The following is a 19,398-nucleotide window of genomic DNA, read 5'->3' on the forward strand; positions in this document are numbered from 1 at the left end:
CTGGGCTTTCCCCACTCCCATCTTACATCACTTCCTCTCATCACAGCGACACCGGAAGTGGCATCACTTCCAGTATCGCGGGATTTCGGCGGCTGTGCCGCTCACTCCTCCATCTTTCCTGCTTTCTGGTTCTGTTTGGGTGAGTCTTTGGTGGCGTGGCTTCCCAAACTGCCATTCGGTTTTGAGAGAGTTGCATTCAGATTTCTGTCTTCATTTTAAGAGAGGAAAAGGAAATGCAATTTGTTTTGTTTTTTCCTTTTCTCCACAATTCACGATTTTTAAAATTCATTACCAAATTACCATCTTTGGCGATAAGCATTTTCCAGTTTTCAGCTATTGCGCTGTTTTGGAATAAGCTGTTGTATCTCAAGGTGTATCAGATTGACACCTTGTGGCATCGCTTTCTGGACTCCAGAGGCTGGCGATCCTGTCTAGTCTCTGGGTTGCATTTCACTCTCTTTGGCTTGGACCTGGGTGAGGTGCATGTCATGAATGGTCGCATTTGGCTTGGTTTCAGCTTCTTGCTTCACTTCAGCTGCCTGAAGCATTTAGGAGCATCAGAAGTGACTTGCCAGCAGTGCATGTGAAATTTCAGCCCATGGGTATTGCGTTGCTCTTGGGCAGAATGACTCTTGTGTTCTTGTAGCATCCTGATGTTAGAAACACCTGTTGGCGCTATGCATGCGAGATGCTACACCTCATCTTTCTGCTAGTCATTATGTGGTACATTTGGCCAGCTTGAGTTCTCAATGCTTTTAGGGGACCAGCAACACAGTCCTAACCATATCTAAAGGTAAAAGTAAAGGAACAACTCTGGGGTTGCGGCACTTATCTCGCTTTACAGGCCGAGGGAGCCGGCATTTGTCTGCAGACAGTTTTTCTGGTTCATGTGGCCAGCATGACTAAGCTGCTTCTGGTGCAGTGGAACACCGAAACCAGAGCAGTGCACAGAAACGCCATTTACCTTTCCGCTGGAGCGGTACCTATTTATCTACTTGCACTTTTGGCGTGCTTTCGAACTGCTAGGTTGGCAGGAGCTGGGTCTGAGCAACGGGAGCTCACCCCGTCGTGGGGAATCGAACTGCCGACCTTCTGATCGGCAAGCCCAAGAGGCTCAGTGGTTTAGACCAAAGCGCCACCCGCGTCCCAGTGCCACCAATCCTCTTGAATTCATTGGGTCTTAAACCCAGATCAGTGGGGTTAGGATTGCAGCCTAATTGACTTTTAATTTAGTATTCTAAGAATCCTAGATTTATTTATTTTTTAAGCAGTTCCTAACAAGTTTTCAAATGTGATGGCAATTTTCTTTGATAGGAGCTTCAGTGTTAAACGGTATTCTTATTTCTGCCAAATGTTTTGACATGCAAAGTATACCTGTAAAAGAAAATCAGCCTTGGTGTTGCTTTATATATTGGTTTGCAATGTTCTTGGCATGTTTACTTTCTAGGCAGCAAAGGAGAGAGCATACCAAAAGCTGCTGTGTATTTGTATTGACTTTAAATAATATGTCAACTTGCCACTTCTCTATTTTGGTTTTTATAATACTGTGTAGGTTTGCCAGTGATGTACTGCCTGTTGGAGGTTGTTTCCGTCTACCCTGAAAAGCTAGCTGCAAGATTTGTAGACAAAATGGATTGGATAAAGGTATGTTAAAATACTACGAAAATTGTGCATTTCCCCCCAGGAAATGATGCATTTTGCTCCAGTTAGACAGACTCTTTTGCATGACTCCCAAAAGATGGAATGCTTGTTTTCCAAGTTTGGGCCTGGATTTGTTGACAATGGTTAACATGCAACCTGTGTCACACCTGTGCTAGCTCCGTATCTGTTTATGGCGAGGCTTCTATGTAAATCATTTAGGGATTCATTTTAAAGGTCTGCCATTGGGAAATTGGTATGGCATTGCCCTCGAAAATATTAATGTTCCAAACAAAGTAAGGATGAAATACAAAAGGGGATTATGACAATTTCTCTTTAAAGAAGTCGTTTAAAAATGACTTTCAAAGGCAAAATGGTACAGTGTCCAGTTCTAGAGCAATTAAAACAGGAATAGAATGGCTTCTCAGGGATTGGGTCTGTATTGATTACTTACCGCATTTTTCACCCCATAGGACGCACTTTTCCCCCTCCAAAAATGAAGGGGAAATGTGTGTGCGTCCGATGGGGCAAATGCAGGCTTTCGCTGAAGCCTGGAGAGCGAGAGGCATCGGTGCACACTGACCCCTCTCGCTCTCCAGGCTTCAGGAAGCTATCTGCAAGCCTTGCAAGCCTTGCAAGCCTGGCAGGAGTTCCCCTTGCGGGCAGCAGCCTGCAGCCCGAAGCACGCGGAGCCCTCCAGAGGGTGCCCCGTGCTTCGGGCAGGTGTGCGCAAGGCTTGGGGCGGCAGCCGCAGCTTGGGGGGGGGATAATATTTTTTTTATTCATCCTCCCCCCAAAAAACGAGGTGCATCCTATGGGCCGGTGTGCCCTATAGGACGAAAAATACAGTATATTGTCCAGGCTGTCTTTAGTCTCCTTGAACTTGGTATTTTGTCTACCTGAATTGCACACAGGTATGGTATTGGAACAACTTTGTAGGTTTGGCCAAATTCCCTCAGAAGTAATGTTCTTCAATTCTGCTTTTTTGGGGGGGTGCTTTTGCAGTTACAACTCTGGAAAAAATGCCATTCAGAAGTAATAATAATAATTCATTTATTTATACCCCACCCATTTGGGTGGGTTTCCCCAGCCACTCTGGGCAGCTTCCAACAAAATAGAAAAAAAAACAATAAAACATCAGATACTAAAAACTTCCCTAAACAAGGCTGCCTTCAGATGTCTTTTAAAAGTCAGATAGTAGTTTATTTCCTTGACATCTGATGGAAGAGCATTCCACAGGGCAGGCGCCACTACTGAGAAGGCCCTCTGCCTGGTTCCCTGTAACTAGTCACTATGTGGTACATATTGTCCTAAGAAGTGTCCTAAATCAAACCTTTTAGGTCAATTGGATCATTGTTTTCATTGTTTAAATTCTAGAGAAATTTTTATATGTACAGTGGTGCCCCGCAAGACGAATGCCTCGCAAGACGGAAAACCCGCAAGACGAAAGGGTTTTCTGTTTGCGAGTTGCTTCGCAAGACGAATTTCCCTATGGGCTTGCTTTGAAAGAAGAAAGCCCATAGGGAAATCTCCGGGGACCTCTTTTAAATGCTGGCGGTGGGGAGCAAAGCCTTTCCCCCCCCTCCGGCCTTCAGAAGAGGTCCAGGAAGGCTGGCGGGGGCCGAAAGGCTTTGCTCCCCACCGCCAGCATTTTAAAAGTGGTCTGGGATAGCAGGGAAGCACTTCCCGCTATCCCGGACGGCTTTTGAAGGCAGGCAGGGGGGAGCAAAGACTTTTGCCCCCCGCCGGCCTTCAGAAGAGGTCCAGGACCTCTTCTGAAGGCCGGCGGGGGGCAAAAGTCTTTGCTCCCCCCTGCCTGCCTTCCCGGGAGAGCGGAGAAACGCAGCAACCTCTTCTGAAGGCTGGCGGGGGGCGAAAGTCTTTGCTCCCCCCCGCCTGCCTTCCCGGGGGCTTTAAAATCGCCCCGGGACAGCATTTTTAAAAATGCTGGGGGTGGGAAGAAAAGCCCTTGTCCCCCCCCCCCAGCCTTCAGAAGAGGTCGGGGGACAGACTGTCCCCGGACCTGGTCTGAAGGCAGTTTCCATAGGAACGCATTGATTGATTTTCAATGCATTCCTATGGGAAACCGTGCTTCGCAAGACGAAAAACTCGCAAGAAGAAAAAACTTGCGGAACGAATTAATTTCGTCTTGCGAGGCACCACTGTACTGTAACATGGTTAAATTGTATCTGTATCTTTCATTCTCTTTTCAGAGCCTTATGAATACCAATAAGGAAGAGATGCGGGAGCTGGCTGCTCTGTTTTATTCAGTAGTATTGTCGACAGTGTCAGAAAACGAATTTAAAACATCAGTTCAGCACCTGATAAAAACAGCAAAAGACAATCATGTAAGCTTAGTCCTCCTTGTCCGTTATTCTGTGTTAACTTTTATTAATGACTGTGACAAATAGTAAATGTACTGTAGGCCCCAGATGATTTTCTTTTAATCTAAAGAAGTTGAACTAACCAATATTTTGGAAAGCAGTGATTTGTCTAATTAAAATAGGCAAACAAATTGGGGGGAGGGGAATCATTTTGTTATGCAAGTTATGATTTGAAAAAAACAGAATGCATCATGTCACTAATTTGAATTTAATTTAATTGTATACCAGATATTTTAAAATATCCTTACAATTCTGTGTTTTTAACAGATAATATTTATTAAAGGATTTTAAGTGTTGTTGAATTAATGGAGGATGTTGTTTTAGATGAGTTAGATAACCAATAGAAAGTCACATCCTTGCTTTTATTTGCATGGAGAGCTTATGATGCCCTGGTATATATCCTTTAGTGATTTGCATCTGCTTTAGTGAGATTGTTGCTTTTTATCTGCAGAATCTGGAAATGCAACATGGATCCTTGTTGGCTCTGGGATTTACAGTTGGACGGTATTTGTCAAAGAGAAAAATGAGGATGGTGGAACTACATGACTTGGAAGATCCAAATACCATTGTTGCCCCAGAACAAGACCAGTTGATAAAGTCAACGACAGAAACGATCGGTCAGTTTATGCCTTTTGTACTTTGCCTGTATTCTTGACTCATTTGCTTCCATTTCTCTAATCTACACTGTGCGGACAGACAGGGGGCTTTGCTACAAAGCTCTCATTACACACTAGTAATCTTAAACCCACTACTTAGGAATGGGCACTATGTTTTGTTTGTTGCTTTGGCATCAATTCATACCATGAGATTATGTTTTGTGTTGCCTGGTTTGCACATTGCACTAAACCATACAGTGGTATGAACTTGCTGGAACTTCATCTTTCCCCAGTTATTCTGCTGCTGCCCTGAACTAAGCCATTAAAGGTAAAGGGACCCCTGACCATTAGGTCCAGTCATGGCTGACTCTGGGGTTGCGGCGCTCATCTTGCTTTATTGGCCGAGGGAGCCGGCGTACAGCTTCCAGGTCATGTGGCCATCATGACTAAGCTGCTTCTGGTGAACCAGAGCAGCGCATGGAAATGCCGTTTACCTTCCCGCCGGAGCGGTAGCTATTTATCTACTTGCACTTTGACGTGCTTTTGAATTGCTAGGTTGGCAGGAGCAGGGACCGAGCAACGGGAGCTCACCCCGTCGCGGGGATTCGAACCGCCGACCTTCTGATTGGCAAGTCCTAGGCTCTGTGGTTTAACCCACAGCGCCACCTGTGTCCCGAACTATGCCATAGTTTGGCTTAATATGTCATCTGAATTTGGGCTTGTCATTTAGCTTTCTCTAGGCTAACCATGAGCTTTATATGTCCTATGGTTTATGGCTCATGAGCTAAACCACAAGCCTGGGTTTGGACAGGACACAAAGCCAAACTATGGTTTAGCTCAGTAGAGCACAGCAGCAAAACTGAGGAGGAGCAAAGAGACTGTAGATCTTCTCTCCCAGAACCCACGTCCCTGTGCATTCATGCTAAGCTATGGTTTGGCTTAGCGTGAGATGCAAACTAGAACCAAGGTTTCTCCAGTTGCAACCAAGATATCCACATAAAAAATTCCAGTTGGAAGAATTCTAGAAATGAGAAATGCATCATTATTTTTCTAGACGTGATACTATGACGGTGCTCAATATTTGTGGCTACAATGGCGAACTAATTGGTGCTCCCCACTTTATGCAATTTCACTTATGCGTGTGGGGGCCCAGAATGTAACCCCCACGTAAGTGGGGGGAAGGCCTGAACCCTTAAAATATAAATGGAGTAGTCCCATGAATACAGAAATTAGCTTTCTGTGATCTGAGATACTAGATAAAAAAGTGACTCAAGCACTGTAGATGTAATATTCTTTTTACGCATACACTGTTACTTCAGTTTTGGAGGTTCTGACTAAACATGAGGAAGAACTTTCTGATAGTAAGAGTTTTTGACAGTGGAGCCGACTCCCTCGGAACATGTTGACTCTCGTTTCATTGGAGGTTTTTAAGCAGAGGTTGGATGGCCATCGGTTGGAGATTCTTTAGCTGTGATTCCTGCATTGTAAGGGCTTGGATTAGATGACCTTTGTAGTTCCTTCCAGCTTTATAGTTCTGTGATTCCAGACCAGGCACCCCCAAACTCTGCCCTCCAGAAGTTTTAGGACTACAGTTCCCATCATCCCTGACCACTGGTCCTGTTAGCTAGGGATGATGGGAGTTGTAGTCCCAAAACATCTGGAGGGCCGAGTTTGGGGGTGCCTGTACCAGGCGAATATTTTGACTTCGTTCTTGACGATACCTGTTGGAGAAGACTGGAAGTCTTACTGTCTTTTAGGCCTCCTTAAATTTTTGAATTATCGTCTTTTGAAAGGAGAAATTCAGTCGTCTTGTTTGTTTTTATTTTAGGTTCTTTTCTGGATAGTACCTCACCCCTCTTGGCAGTAGCTGCTTGTACAGCACTGGGGGAAATAGGCAGGAATGCCCCTCTGCCCATCCCGAATGAAGGGACTGGATTTACAAAGCTTCATCTTGTTGAAAGTTTGCTAGCCAGAATTCCCTCAGGCAAGGAAACTAATAAGGTAATGTTTTGCAACAGTTCATTGTTTCTTTATGCATGTGTGTTTATAGGTTTACTCATGTGAGGCCGAAAAATAAAGCCCATCTTCTTATGGATAAAAGACTGGTTTTTATAAAACTTATTTTCCAAATGAAAAAAAAAGGGGGGGTTATGTTGTTATTTTTATTGAGAGCAAATCAGTTGAGCATGGATTTAGAATAATCTTTTGGGTCGGCAAATTGTACAGCCCATGGCGAACACATTTCTGTTGGCTGTTCATGCATCTTACAGTATTTGCACAGGACTCAGTGTTTTGTGCAGAATTTGTGATCATTCAGCTAGCTTGATGTACTTCTGAGGTTAGGAGGTTTGTCTTCCCACCTATATACATAGACAGGTGTTTTTATAAAATTTCTTTGATTTCTTTTAGATGAAGGAACGAGCTATACAAACGCTGGGTTACTTTCCAGTAGGGGATGGAAACTTCCCCCACCAGAAGCTACTCTTACAAGGATTGATGGATTCTGTAGAGGTAATGCTCTAATGTTATACATTAAATATGAAGGGTTAATATTGGTATTTAGTCATTTGTGTCACACTTTCAAAGGGGTATGCTTTGGCATCTTAAATTTTATTCCTTTTTTTAGATAAGTTGGTGTAGCAGGCTTGCTTTCATATTAGTAGATTTTTAATAATAATAATACAACAAAATATTAAAAGCAAGTTAAAACATCAAACATTAAAAACTTCCCTAAACAGGGTTGCCTTCAGATATCTTCTAAAAGTCAGATAGTTGTTTGTTTCCTTGACATCTGATGGGAGTCGACGACCATTTCGCATGGTTCCCGGCTTCTGCACCTTATATAAGCGTGCTCCACCTTGTTCTGCCTCGCCCTTTGAGTGGCATGTTTTGTGACATTTTCAGTCACTTAGAAGTTAGAGTGCCAGCACCCGAACACAGGAATGAGTTGGCAGATCCTTCAGAGCAGATCAGCAAAAAAGGCACGCCTCCCTTTGCTCTCTAGAATAGCCAGAACTTTCATGTTGCCAATGGAGAACTGAGCAAGTTGAAATGTAATTCCTTTTGTGTGTGTTTCTCAGGCCAAGCAAATTGAACTGCAGTTTACTGTTGGTGAAGCTATTACCAGTGCTGCGATAGGAACTAGCTCTGTAGCTGCCCGGGATGCGTGGATGGTAGCTGAAGAAGAATATACTCCTCCCGCTGGTAGGTTTGGGGATAAATGACCACTTGTGTATGCAATCCTTTATCCCCCTTTTCATCAGTTCAATGCCAGACCAGTATCAGTGGAAACTAATCTCTTCTGTTCAGTTTCTCTCCCCTCCCCTTCACATGCTGGCTTCACACTCAAATGCTTAATAGCCACCTGAGATTAAGCCTGTCTCTAGCCCCTTAGCCTTGTACAGTGGTACCTCGGGTTAAGTACTTAATTTGTTCCAGAGGTCTGTTCTTAACCTGAAACTGTTCTTAACCTGAAGCACCACTTTAGCTAATGGGGCCTCCTGTTGCTGCCGTGCCGCCAGAGCACGATTTCTGTTCTTGTCCTGAAACAAAGTTCTTAACCTGAAGCACTATTTCTGAGTTAGCAGAGTATGTAACCTGAAGCGTATGTAACCTGAGGTACCACTGTAATAGGATGTACAGTGGAACCGCAGGTTGCGAATGTGATCTGTGTGGGAGGCACATTCGCAACCCGCAGCGTTTGCAACCTGCAGCGCCGTGTCTGTGCACGCACGGGTTGCGATTCGGCACTTCTGCCGCAAAGCGTGATTTAGTGTTTCTGCGCATGCGTGAGCGTCGAAACCCGGAGGTAACCCAGTCCAGTACTTCCGGGTTCGGCATGGTGCGCAACCCAAAAACGCATAACCTGAATCGTCTGTAACCTGAGGTACCACTGTAATATCTTCAGTTCATAATTGATAGGAGAAGAGCACCTGCACTTAAACATACCTGGTTTTCCTAATTTGTGCTGAATCTGAGTTTGGGCCTTTTGAATTCTCGCTTGATGCTGAATGTACCTCGGTGAGGCCTTAAGCCAAGAACATTGACCCACCAAAGTCGTGATCTAGATCCCACACTAACCGTATATAGGGTATGTTGCAGATTTTCCTAAGCACAAGCCTACAGGAGGTTACCTGAATGTGGACAAAAGTCCAGTAAGGGCCAAAATGCTTCTAATTTGAAAACATTAAGTGCTAGCCGATGGACCAGTTTGTTTTCCCCCAAATTCTTTTGTTTGGAATAAACTTCTCTCCCCTTCTCCGTTTGTTTAATTAAAATAGATGTGAAAGTTAACGACGTGGTTCCCTGGGTCTTGGATGTCATTTTGAATAAGCACATTGTCAGCCCCAATCCTCACATAAGACAAGCATCCTGCATCTGGCTTTTATCACTGGTGAAGAAGCTCAGCACCCACAAAGAAATTAAGGTATAAAGACAAAGCAAATTTCCTCTTTCTTTCTTTCTTTCTTTCTTTCTTTCTTTCTTTCTTTCTATGGTTTTGACAATCTTTTGTGCTCTCTTTTCTCATTGGCCTGGTTTGCATGTCATGGTAACCCAAACCATGGTGCAGAGCAACTGCGCAGGCTCCGTTGTGGCAGTCTTCCTGTGGCCACACTATGCTGAACTGGCTACACTATGCCGCACATTGCATGGCTCAGTGTGATATTTGAACCCCGACTTTTGGTTTCGCTCTTCCGGACAAACTATGAGCTGTAAACTGAAGGGCAAATCTTGATTGCTGCTCATGGTTAGTCTGGAGGGAACTAAACAGCAAGCTTGGGTTTGAACTTAGATCAGTGCAGCAGCTGAATGACCAGGGAGAAGCAAAATGGCTGTGATTTTCTCAGTCAGAGATGGCCTGCTTAGGTGTTTTTGACTTAGTGTGACATAAGAACCAAGCCAGCTCCTTTTGCCTCTTTATGTATTGTAGATTTTCGGCAAAAGATGATTAGAAGCAATAGCGCCTTTTGGTTTTCATGTAATTTTTTTCAAAGCTCATTAGACTGTAGGACTCCTTGTTGGGGTCCCACATCTCACCACATTTGATAACTGATGCCATTGAGTCACTGAAGAATTGTGATTACAAAGTGAATGATTGATGTGTCCCTGAGATGCATTCACACTTCATGGGGTTGGTTGACTTTGAGGAAATATTCTCTTTGACCCTGGTCAGATGTTTCTTTCATAGAAGGCAACACGTTAACATAGGGAACAAGCCTTTGTTTCCTGTATCCTTTCCTGTCACTGGCAAACCAGGCCGTACTAAGTTCATACGCAGCCTTGAATTTCCTGCCCTGTGATCTAGTCCCCCCCCCCCCCCAATGTGCAGATGGGATATTGGGCACGGGTTTTCTTCTTCTTTATTTTAATGGAAAACTTTTTCAGACACTCTAGTAGGAATGAGTCTAAGAATGTGAGAAACAAGCTGCCTCCCCCCCTCTTCTTTTGCAGTCTCACCTCAAAGAAATCCAAACTGCATTTGTAACTACTCTATCCGACAGTGATGGTAAGTAGAATTCTACTTGCTTTCCTTTTACATGGTTTGTTTTGCACTTCTCCAGCGCAACACCAGGGTGGCTAACAAAGTAGTAAGAAAAAAATAACATTGCAGTTTTAGAAACCCTAAAAAATGAATCATACAGACTAACATTAGGGTCCCCAACATGGTGCCCATATCAGCCCAGTGCCAACAGACACTGACATTCTCCTTGGTGCTGTCATGGCTCTCCTATTGTTTTGTTTTGTCTTGTTTTCTTGCCTTGCCTTGCCTTGCCTTGGGCAGCAGTGGGCTGGCTGTGGTTTTGCCTGATTTTTGTTTGTTTGGTAGGAGTGCTTTCCCATCTCCCTACCTCCTCCGTTTTGTTTTGTTGGGTTCACAAAGGCAGGAAGAGATGGTTATTGAGCATCCATCCTCCAGCAACAGCCGGCAAAACTTGCAGCTGCAAGGAACCAGTAACAATAAGGCAAACAATAGTGCTTCTTAAAACCCGGGGGGGGGGGGGGATCTTACTGAATTATAGCAGTGACGGCTCCAGATAGGACTCTGTAGGGAGGCTCTACCAATTCTTACACAGTCTTGCCTCTTGATTAAAAACCTGCTGTTCTCTATTAGAAATGGAAGCCATTATCAGGCATTGTCGATGAAGGAAAAAGCTGACGCAGTGCAAGTGATTGCAAGTTAAACAGCAATTGTATACAGTTCACCTGGGAGTATCTTCCATTGAACTCAATAGGAGTTGTTACTGAGTAGAGTTGCATTCATTTTATCTTTTTTGCTGGCTTTGCACTTTTAAGAATAAGTTCAAAGAATAAACTGGACTATCGAAATTGGGTGCTTTTTTTTTTAAGCATAGCCTTCTTGGAATTCAGATTATAACCTAATTTTTGTTTATTGCTATTTTTGCTACAAATATTGATACAAGTAGAAGAGCATTATCCAAACTGTTATTCTTAAATCCAGCCCTGTATACTTGTTTCAGTCCCATGTAACAGTAAAGTTTATCATTCAGCAATGTAGTGAAGTAAAGCAGCTACTGAATATGAACAGAGAGTGGAAATTAAAAATATAGACTGCTACTGACATGCTGGTTTCAGAAAATTAGTGCTGTGAGATAGATAAAGTGATACTTTCTGTTGGGTCAATCTGTAAAGCAGAGACTAATTGACCACCATGACCAGAACGGTCGTCTGGGGGAGAAGTTTGTGCACAGTAAACAACGCTTTCAAAGTTTTTACTACTATTGTACCTAGCTAAGCAGGCAGCCACAGGACATGCAATGTTCCCATTCCCCCTACTTTTCTCCACTTGGCAGTCTAGATCCTAAGGCGCTGTCCTCTCCAGTACAGTCGTACCTTGGATCCCAAACGCCTTGGTACCCGGACGTTTTGGCTCCCGAACGCCACAAACCCGGTAGTGACTATTCTGGTTTGTGAAAGTTCTTTGGAAGCCGAATTTCCGACGCAGTTTCTGCGGCTTCTGATTGGCTGCAGGAGCTTCCAAGGTACGACTGTAGTTATCCCCAAAGCCTTACACCGTGCATGCCCTTCTCCAGAATGCACTATGGCATTCTGGAATTGCAATCCAAGTGTGCAAAGGCTTTTTCCCCGCGATCTTCTATCATGTGCCAAAAGCACAGTGGGGAATTGTCATGCATCAAGGCAACATTCCTATGCATGAGAGCGGACTCCCTATAACTTGTAGGAGTTCAGACTTTCCAGCTTGATTTTCTGGATCACAATGATAGCTAGTTCAAGGTTGTGGTGGTGTTTCAAACACTCAGCTCATTTGCAGAGCTTCTGTACTAATTCTTATTCTCTATTCATACGATTTTGTTTTTTGATTCTTGAAGAACTCAGTCAAGATGTTGCTTCCAAAGGCCTCGGTTTGGTGTATGAGCTTGGGAGTGAGCAAGACCAGCAGGAGCTGGTTACTACTCTTGTGGAAACTCTTATGACTGGGAGAAGGTACTTGTTTGCACCTCGTTGTGTGTGGAATCCGTGTCAGAGAAGAGGAGAGTGCGGTTTAAGAGACAAAGCTTTGACAATGAGGGACTTAAATATAAAGAGTGGTATTCCAGTAAATTTTACTTAGAGTAAGACCCATTGAAATTAAATAACTTGATTAAGTTAGGTCCATTAATTTCAAAAGGATTACACTCAGTGAAACATGGTTGAATACCAGCCACAGATAGGGTGTTAGCTGGTGTCTTTGAAAGGAAGACCTGAAGCCCCTTTGTCTACATTTGCTGTATTTGCTAAATACATTTGTGAATCACGAGTGTGAAATATTTCACTTAAATCCCCAGGTATGTTTGGGACATGCTGGTTATCCACCATATGCTTATTAGAGACTGCAATTTGGATTGAATGTGGGCTTCCTTGGTGTAAAACCTTTTTGCACGGTGGCCCAATCCTAAATGTGAAAATTCTGGTCTGGGTGTAGAGGTCAGGACTGAATGACCTTGTGGCTCCATCTGTCCTGGCAGTGGCGTGATTATGAGCTCATTTATAACATTTGTACAAGTTGGTGTATTCAATGTACATGCTGCAGACCCAAGTCTTATCAGAATAACTAAAATACCGCCAATCAGGTGGGGCAGAATTCAGATAACAACAACAACAACAACAGTAATTTGTATCTTGCCCTCCCCAGCTGAGGCCGGGCTGAGAGTAGCTAACATCATAAAAACAACACAATATGAATAAAAACAGACATCAATTAATTAAAATACATCTTAAAATTACCATATTTTTTGCTCTAAAAAACTCACATTTTCCCTCCTAAAAAGTAAGGAGAAATATGTGTGTGTCTTATGGAGTGAATGCAGGCTGCATAGCTATCCCAGAAGCCAGAACAGCAAGAGGGATTGCTGCTTTCACTGTGCAGCGATTCCTTTTGCTGTTCTGGCTTCTGAGATTCAGATTTTTTTCTTCTTGTTTTCCTCCTCCCAAAACTAGGTGCGTCTTGTGGTCTGGTGTGTCTTGTAGAGCGAAAAATATGGTAATTCAGACAAGTTAAAATCTAGGCAGGTGGCAGTTATCAGGTTGGAATTGAGAGCGGTTGATACTTGCCAGGGCCAACTGTTTCCACTGATCATACAAGGACCTGTGAACAGGTTGGGGGCGGGTTGTCGGACGAACAGACTTTTAAGCATTTCCGAAACTGCCTTGCGCACACAATCTGTTACAAGAGAGAGGGGACCCGCAGATGCGGGGTCCGTTAGTTTTTTACCCTCATCTTCCTTCCTCATTTTGACAGGTGGGTGCACCACTTCACTCTGCCTGACAGGTGAAAGTGAAGTGGAGTCCTTGAAAGCGAATGTGATCTATTGTCCATTACACATGCCCGCTTTCGTGATAGGTTCTTTTGTATGCTCAGAGCTGGTACTATTTTGCTGGTAGCAAAAGTCCTATGTAATCCGTAGCCCTGTTCAGGTTTTCTAAGCAGCTCACGTAACGGGAGTGTGCATGGATGGGTATACAGTCCCTGCCCTTGCTATCGCACATCATCCTCCGCAAGTAGGAAGAATAACTTCTGAAGCAAGGAGTTTTTAACCCAGCAAGCTTCCTGTGGAATTTGGAACCTTGGAAAACCAGGTTCTGAATCAGGCAGGGGGTTTGCACGTGTTGAGTAGACCCGCATCCCACTGCCAAAGTGACCCCCCCCCCAAAAAAAAATTATGGAGAGCGATGGGAATGGGAGCGGAAGAGCTGAGTCACTCCTACATGCTTCGTCATCACGTGATGGACTTCAAACACTTGAAGAGTTCTCTTATATTTTAGGGTTGTTGTTTTTTTTATAGAAATATAAAAGCATACTTTTTTTCCAGAGCCAGGCATGAAGTGACTGGGGAGACAGTGATGTTCCAGGGATCAGGCCTCGGCAAGACTCCAGATGGGTAAGCTCATTGACTAATTGCAATGTTTGGACTCTGAAAAAGGCTTCCTTGGGTGTGCCCCCCCCTTCATTCTCTAGAACATGGGTAGGCAAACGAAGGCCCAGGGGCTGGATCCAGCCCAATTGCCTTCTAAAACCGGCCCACGGATGGTCCAGGAATCAGCGTGTTTTGACATGAATAGAATGTGTGCTTTTATTTAAAATGCATTTCTGGGTTATTTGTGGGGCATAGGGATTCGTTCACCCCCCCCCATATATAGTCCAGCCCCCCCACAAGGTCTGAGGGACAGTGGACCGGCCCCCTGCTGAAAAAGTTTGCTGACTCCTTCTCTAGAACGATGAATACGCTAAATCTGAAGGTGTTGGTTTCCTCATTCAGTTTTATCAGGAAGTTTTCCCATTTAAGGGTTTTGAAAAAGTACTCTACTGTCCAATAGCTGTTATTTAAATTGACGCCCAGGATGTGACTTTGACAATATAAAAGTCCCATTTCCTTGTGAATTTTCCTTGTGGAGGGTTTTTTGGGGGGGTTTTGTTTAAAGCGGCATTAATTTTTCATTCCTGTTTTCCCAAGCCAGGGTCTTTCAACTTACCAGGAGCTTTGTTCGCTCGCTAGCGACCTCAACCAGCCAGACTTGGTGTACAAGTTCATGAATTTGGCCAATCACCATGCAATGTGGAACTCTCGGAAGGTAATTTCATTTAAGGCTACTAAAACTGTGAACGGTGGAATGGAACAAAACAAAAGCCTGTAATAAGGTGCGCATTCCGGGTCACGCTGTAGGAAGTTGTTCCCCTTTTTTGAACTGTGACCTGAAACCCAGCATTGTAGAATCTTAAAAAAATTAGAAGGGATAAGAACATAAGAAGACTTTCTGCTGGATGAGACTAGTGACTCTTCTAGCCCAGAATCCGGTTCTCAGCAGCCAACCAGGTGCCTATGGGAAGCTCAAAACAGGACAAGGGCTCAGCAGCATTGCAACCATTTGTGATTTCCAGTAATTGGTATTCAGAGGCATACTGCTTCTGACAGTGGAGGTACAACATAGCCATTGTGGCTAGTAGTAACTGTTTTTATATACACACACATATATATCAACATCAATCTTTATTACGGTCCAGAGACCCAACAAATCGTTACAAAGCAATACACACTTCATACAGCCTGTTGTTGTTTAGTCGTTTAGTCGTGTCTGACTCTTCGTGACCCCATGGACCAGAGCACGCCAGGCACTCCTGTCTTCATATTTTCATACAGCCTACCTCCAGGTTAAACAAGCATTTTGTTCAGAATATAGGGATCATTGGTTCTTGCAACCACCGATAAAAACTTTGCCACTGCTAATGTTCTAGCGTTTGTCCAGTCTTCCAATAGGAACCTGACATAGTGAGCCTCTGATTTTCCTGGGAAAGGTACCAGCACATGAGCAGAGTCTGTCCTGGTAGGGAACTCCTTTCAACCTGCCATCCGACACTGCAGCAGGAAAGATGTTTAGTCTGGCTTTGGTAAAAAGCCTTCAACAGTTTGGTACTGTCAGGTTTTTAACGTAAGATGTTAACTTAACTTTCAGTAATTCATCACACTAAAGAAAATTAAAAATGAAACATAAAATAAATACTATTTAATACTGGCCTCAGCCCAGTATGCCTGAAGGAGCGTCTCCACCCCCATCGTCCATCCCGGACACTGAGGTCCAGCTCTGAGGGCCTTCTAGCGGTTCCCTCACTGCGAGAAGTGAGGCTACAGGGAACCAGGCAGAGGGCCTTCTCGGTGGTGGCGCCCGCCCTGTGGAACGCCCTCCCTTCAGATGTCAAGGAAATAAACAACTATCTGACTTTCAGAAGACATCAGAAGGCAGCCCTGTTTAGGGAAGTTTTTAATGTTTGATGTTTTATTGTGTTTTTAATATTCTGTTGTGAGCCAGCCAGAGTGGCTGGGGCAATGCAATCAGATGGGCGGGGAGCAACATAAAAATTACAATTGGACGTAGCATTAGTATTATTAATATGGAGGTATTTAAGTTATTGGCTTTAACCGTACTTTTTTTGTTTTCTCAGGGAGCTGCTTTTGGTTTTAATGTGATCGCAACCAAAGCTGGGGAACAGCTCGCCCCTTTTCTCCCCCAGCTTCTTCCTCGTCTTTATCGTTACCAGTTTGACCCCAATCTAGGGATCCGGCAGGCTATGACAAGCATTTGGAATGCGCTTGTGACAGACAAATCTGCAGTAAGTAACGGAAAGCCATTCTCTATCCCCATCTTTTTGTGATGGTTCTGGCAGCTCATCACATGTAAAAGAGTTTTAGATAGCTGGATATTCTTTTAAATGGGCAAGACACTAAGAAAATAGTCTGTGACGAGGTCAGATAAGGCACACTTTGCTAGATGCGTGCGTACACACGCATGCTGCGCATAGTACAGGAAAAAGCATTTCTGGATACAGTGGTACCTCGGGTTACATACGCTTCAGGTTACATACACTTCAGGTTACAGAGTCCACTAACCCAGAAATAGTACCTCAGGTTAAGAACTTTGCTTCAGGATGAAGCAACCGACGGCATGGTGGTAGCGGGAGGCCCCATTAGCTAAAGTGGTGCTTCAGGTTAAGAACAGTTTCAGGTTAAGAACGGACCTCTGGAACGAATTAAGTACTTAACCCGAGGTACCACTGTGTAGGGAAGCTGTTAATGTTTACAGTTCGTTTTCATTTGATCAGGTGGACAAATATATGAAAGAAATCCTTGATGATTTAATAAGCAACTTGACCAGTAACATGTGGCGGATCCGAGAGTCCAGGTATGTCTTTCTGAAACCATTTGTTCCCATGTAAATAAAAAGTTTGGTGCTTTTGGAAGGTTCAGGGCTCCACGTGTAGATTTCCAGCATTGGGTGATTTATTTATTTTTTAATCTCTTAGCAACAGCCAGGAGGAATAAAGGAATTTGCTGTTAAATTTGCATCACTCATAAGCACTACATAAGCACCTGCTATCCTAAAACCTCTTTTTGGAGAGGGAAGGGAGTTTTAAAATAGGAATGGATTATATTTGAAGAGATTTGGGGGGCTAGATGAGATTTTCCCCCCAGAGAAATTAAGAGGTCTTTTCCTCATAGGCATTACTGTTTGGAAAATGATCCTTCTAAGTTTTTTTCTTTCTTAATATTATTGGTTTTGAGAAACTTGGTGTTAATAAAGTATAATGACTAAGCTCTTGCCATAGCTGTCTAGCATTGAATGATTTGCTAAGAGGAAGACCCTTGGACGACATTATTCATAAACTTCCAGAAATATGGGAAACTCTCTTTAGAGTGCAAGATGACATAAAGGTACTAAAGTTTTTTACGTGTCTAGTATAAATTGTTCCGTTTCTACAGGACATAAAAACAGGCTTTCACAAACAGTTTGCTCCTGAGGACTTGGACATTTCCTTTTTCCAACTGGAATCACTCAGAGAATTCCAGCTGGTTCTTGGTGTCATTCAAGCTCAGATCCACTGTTGAGAGTTTGCTTTCCCCTGAATATAGTGTGATGTTGCACACAGGACCTGTCCCTTCACTCCACAGCCAGCGCAAATTTTGGGTGATTTTCAAGGCCTATAAAACAAAAACCACAAAGAATCTTAATAAAAGCAACACTTCAGGGATATTTACCGCACATACTATTTCTAGTTATCTGAGGATACAGTTTTGAGAGTATAACGTATCAGAGCTTATGTCTTAACTTTTGAAGCATCTTCATATTATTGGTAAATAGGGTTTGTCTCCAATTACATTCATTAATTTTTTTAAGTTTGGTAGAGCCAGGGTCAAGCTACCCTGGACAGATTAAGTGAGAAGATCAGAGGGCCTTCTCGGTAGTGGCACCCACACTGTGGAAGGCCCTCTCATTAGATGTTAAGGAGTAATTATATAACATTTAGGAAACACCTAAAGGCAGCCCTGTATAGGGAAGCCTTTTAAGGTTTAATGTTTTGCTATGCTGGAAGCCTCCCAGAGTGGCTGGGGCAACCCAGTCAGATGTGCGGGGTACAAATAATAAATTATTATTTTTATTTTGAACTCTGTATTTTTAATTTTGTACATTAATAAGGGTAGTATCATCAAACGTAATCAGTTGTGGTAATACAGAAGGGAGGGGGCTTAAACCTTTCCATCCTGTTTTAAATACCCCTCACCCCAGGTTGCCATTGGAACCAGAGGCCTGTAATTTTTCCAGTGTGAGGTTTAACAGCTTGCAGCATCTCCTTCCTGCCCCGCTCCTCCCCTCTCCACCACAATTAGTCTTGCAAAGAGTATAAAGGGCAATCTGCTGGAGGCAATGCGATCTTATTTCAAGCCTAACTGTGATGGTGGTTACAGCTGGGACAGGAATGATCTTGCCATGTACTGTGACACTCACCTCTTCCAGGCCAAAAAACACTTCTGCTCACTAATTAGGCTTGGGGGGGGGGGGTAGCCTATTGGCTTGAATATACAATTTGCCCCCTATCAGCCTAATGGTTGCTGGAGGTCAGGATGTGATTTTTCTGTAAATTGAAGAGTTTAAGACTTCCTCCCTAGGTTCTTGGGAGACCAGGATGATCGTTCCCCTCTAGCATTTAGGCTTGCAAAACAGCCAGATTTCTTTTTCAAGCCTAATTGCTGGAGTGAGCCGGAGAAGATTGTGGGTGGGTGGGGGGGTTGCACGGGGAGCCACACCCACTTTCCCTTGCTGCTGATACGTGATTCCCAGAGAGTTGACCAAGAGGAAATGTGATGCTCGGGGCCCCCCAAAAAGGTTCTTCACTCCTGCCCTACTGAATCTCACTAAGTTTTGTACTCATACCATAGATGGTTAGTGAGCTTGATCCTGTAGCGTGCCTGTGTCTTACCTGTCTGTGCTGTGTGCAGCAGGGTTGTTACTGTATTTTTCGTTCTATAAGACTTTTTCCCTCCTAAAAAGTAAGGGCAAGTGTGTGTGTGTGTGTGTGTGTGTCTTATGGAGCGAATGCAGGCTGCGCACCGATCCCTCTTGCTCTCCTGGCTTCTCTTCGCTGGAGAGGCGCTGCACAGCTCTCCCTCTCTGCACAGCGCCCCTTCAGCGAAGCGGGAGGAGAAACGAAGCCCCTTCCATTTCTCCTCCCGCTTTGCTGGAGAGGCACTGAGCAGAGAGGGGGAGAATATTTTTTTTTCTTGTTCTCCTCTAAAACTAGGTGCGTCTTATAGAGCGAAAAATACGGTAACACCTGAACTCTACATGCAAGCCCTTACATTTGCCCTATGGGTCATCTCCCATACTGATTCAGGTAATACGGTTCCCAAAATGAGCAACGCAGGTTAGGACAAAAACATCAGGATGAAATCCCTCTGTGGTTCATAGTGACTTAAATTACACAGAACAGCTTA

General features: G+C 43.8%; 1 protein-coding gene across 8 annotated transcripts in view; it reads left to right on the forward strand.

Annotated features, from left to right (window-relative positions):
* Window positions 1–19,398, forward strand: part of ECPAS (Ecm29 proteasome adaptor and scaffold) — a 62,499-nt gene that overhangs the window by 25,982 nt on the left and 17,119 nt on the right. For 4 of the 8 annotated variants that reach the window (XM_083718232.1, XM_083718230.1, XM_083718231.1 and 1 more), the window contains exons 19-33: window positions 47–139; window positions 1,553–1,644; window positions 3,852–3,986; window positions 4,474–4,639; window positions 6,447–6,619; window positions 7,028–7,129; window positions 7,699–7,822; window positions 8,899–9,044; window positions 10,070–10,124; window positions 11,968–12,082; window positions 13,948–14,016; window positions 14,590–14,707; window positions 16,074–16,241; window positions 16,731–16,810; window positions 17,235–17,340. In XM_083718232.1, the coding sequence (XP_083574358.1) occupies window positions 47–139; window positions 1,553–1,644; window positions 3,852–3,986; window positions 4,474–4,639; window positions 6,447–6,619; window positions 7,028–7,129; window positions 7,699–7,822; window positions 8,899–9,044; window positions 10,070–10,124; window positions 11,968–12,082; window positions 13,948–14,016; window positions 14,590–14,707; window positions 16,074–16,241; window positions 16,731–16,810; window positions 17,235–17,340 (1,742 nt within the window). The remainder of the gene's footprint in view (window positions 1–46; window positions 140–1,552; window positions 1,645–3,851; window positions 3,987–4,473; window positions 4,640–6,446; window positions 6,620–7,027; window positions 7,130–7,698; window positions 7,823–8,898; window positions 9,045–10,069; window positions 10,125–11,967; window positions 12,083–13,947; window positions 14,017–14,589; window positions 14,708–16,073; window positions 16,242–16,730; window positions 16,811–17,234; window positions 17,341–19,398) is intronic. The other 4 variants (XM_083718234.1, XM_083718233.1, XM_083718237.1 and 1 more) reach the window with 1 other exon arrangement.

The sequence above is a fragment of the Podarcis gaigeae genome (genome assembly GCF_964106915.1).
Source record: "Podarcis gaigeae genome assembly, chromosome: 17".
NCBI lineage: Eukaryota > Metazoa > Chordata > Lepidosauria > Squamata > Lacertidae > Podarcis > Podarcis gaigeae.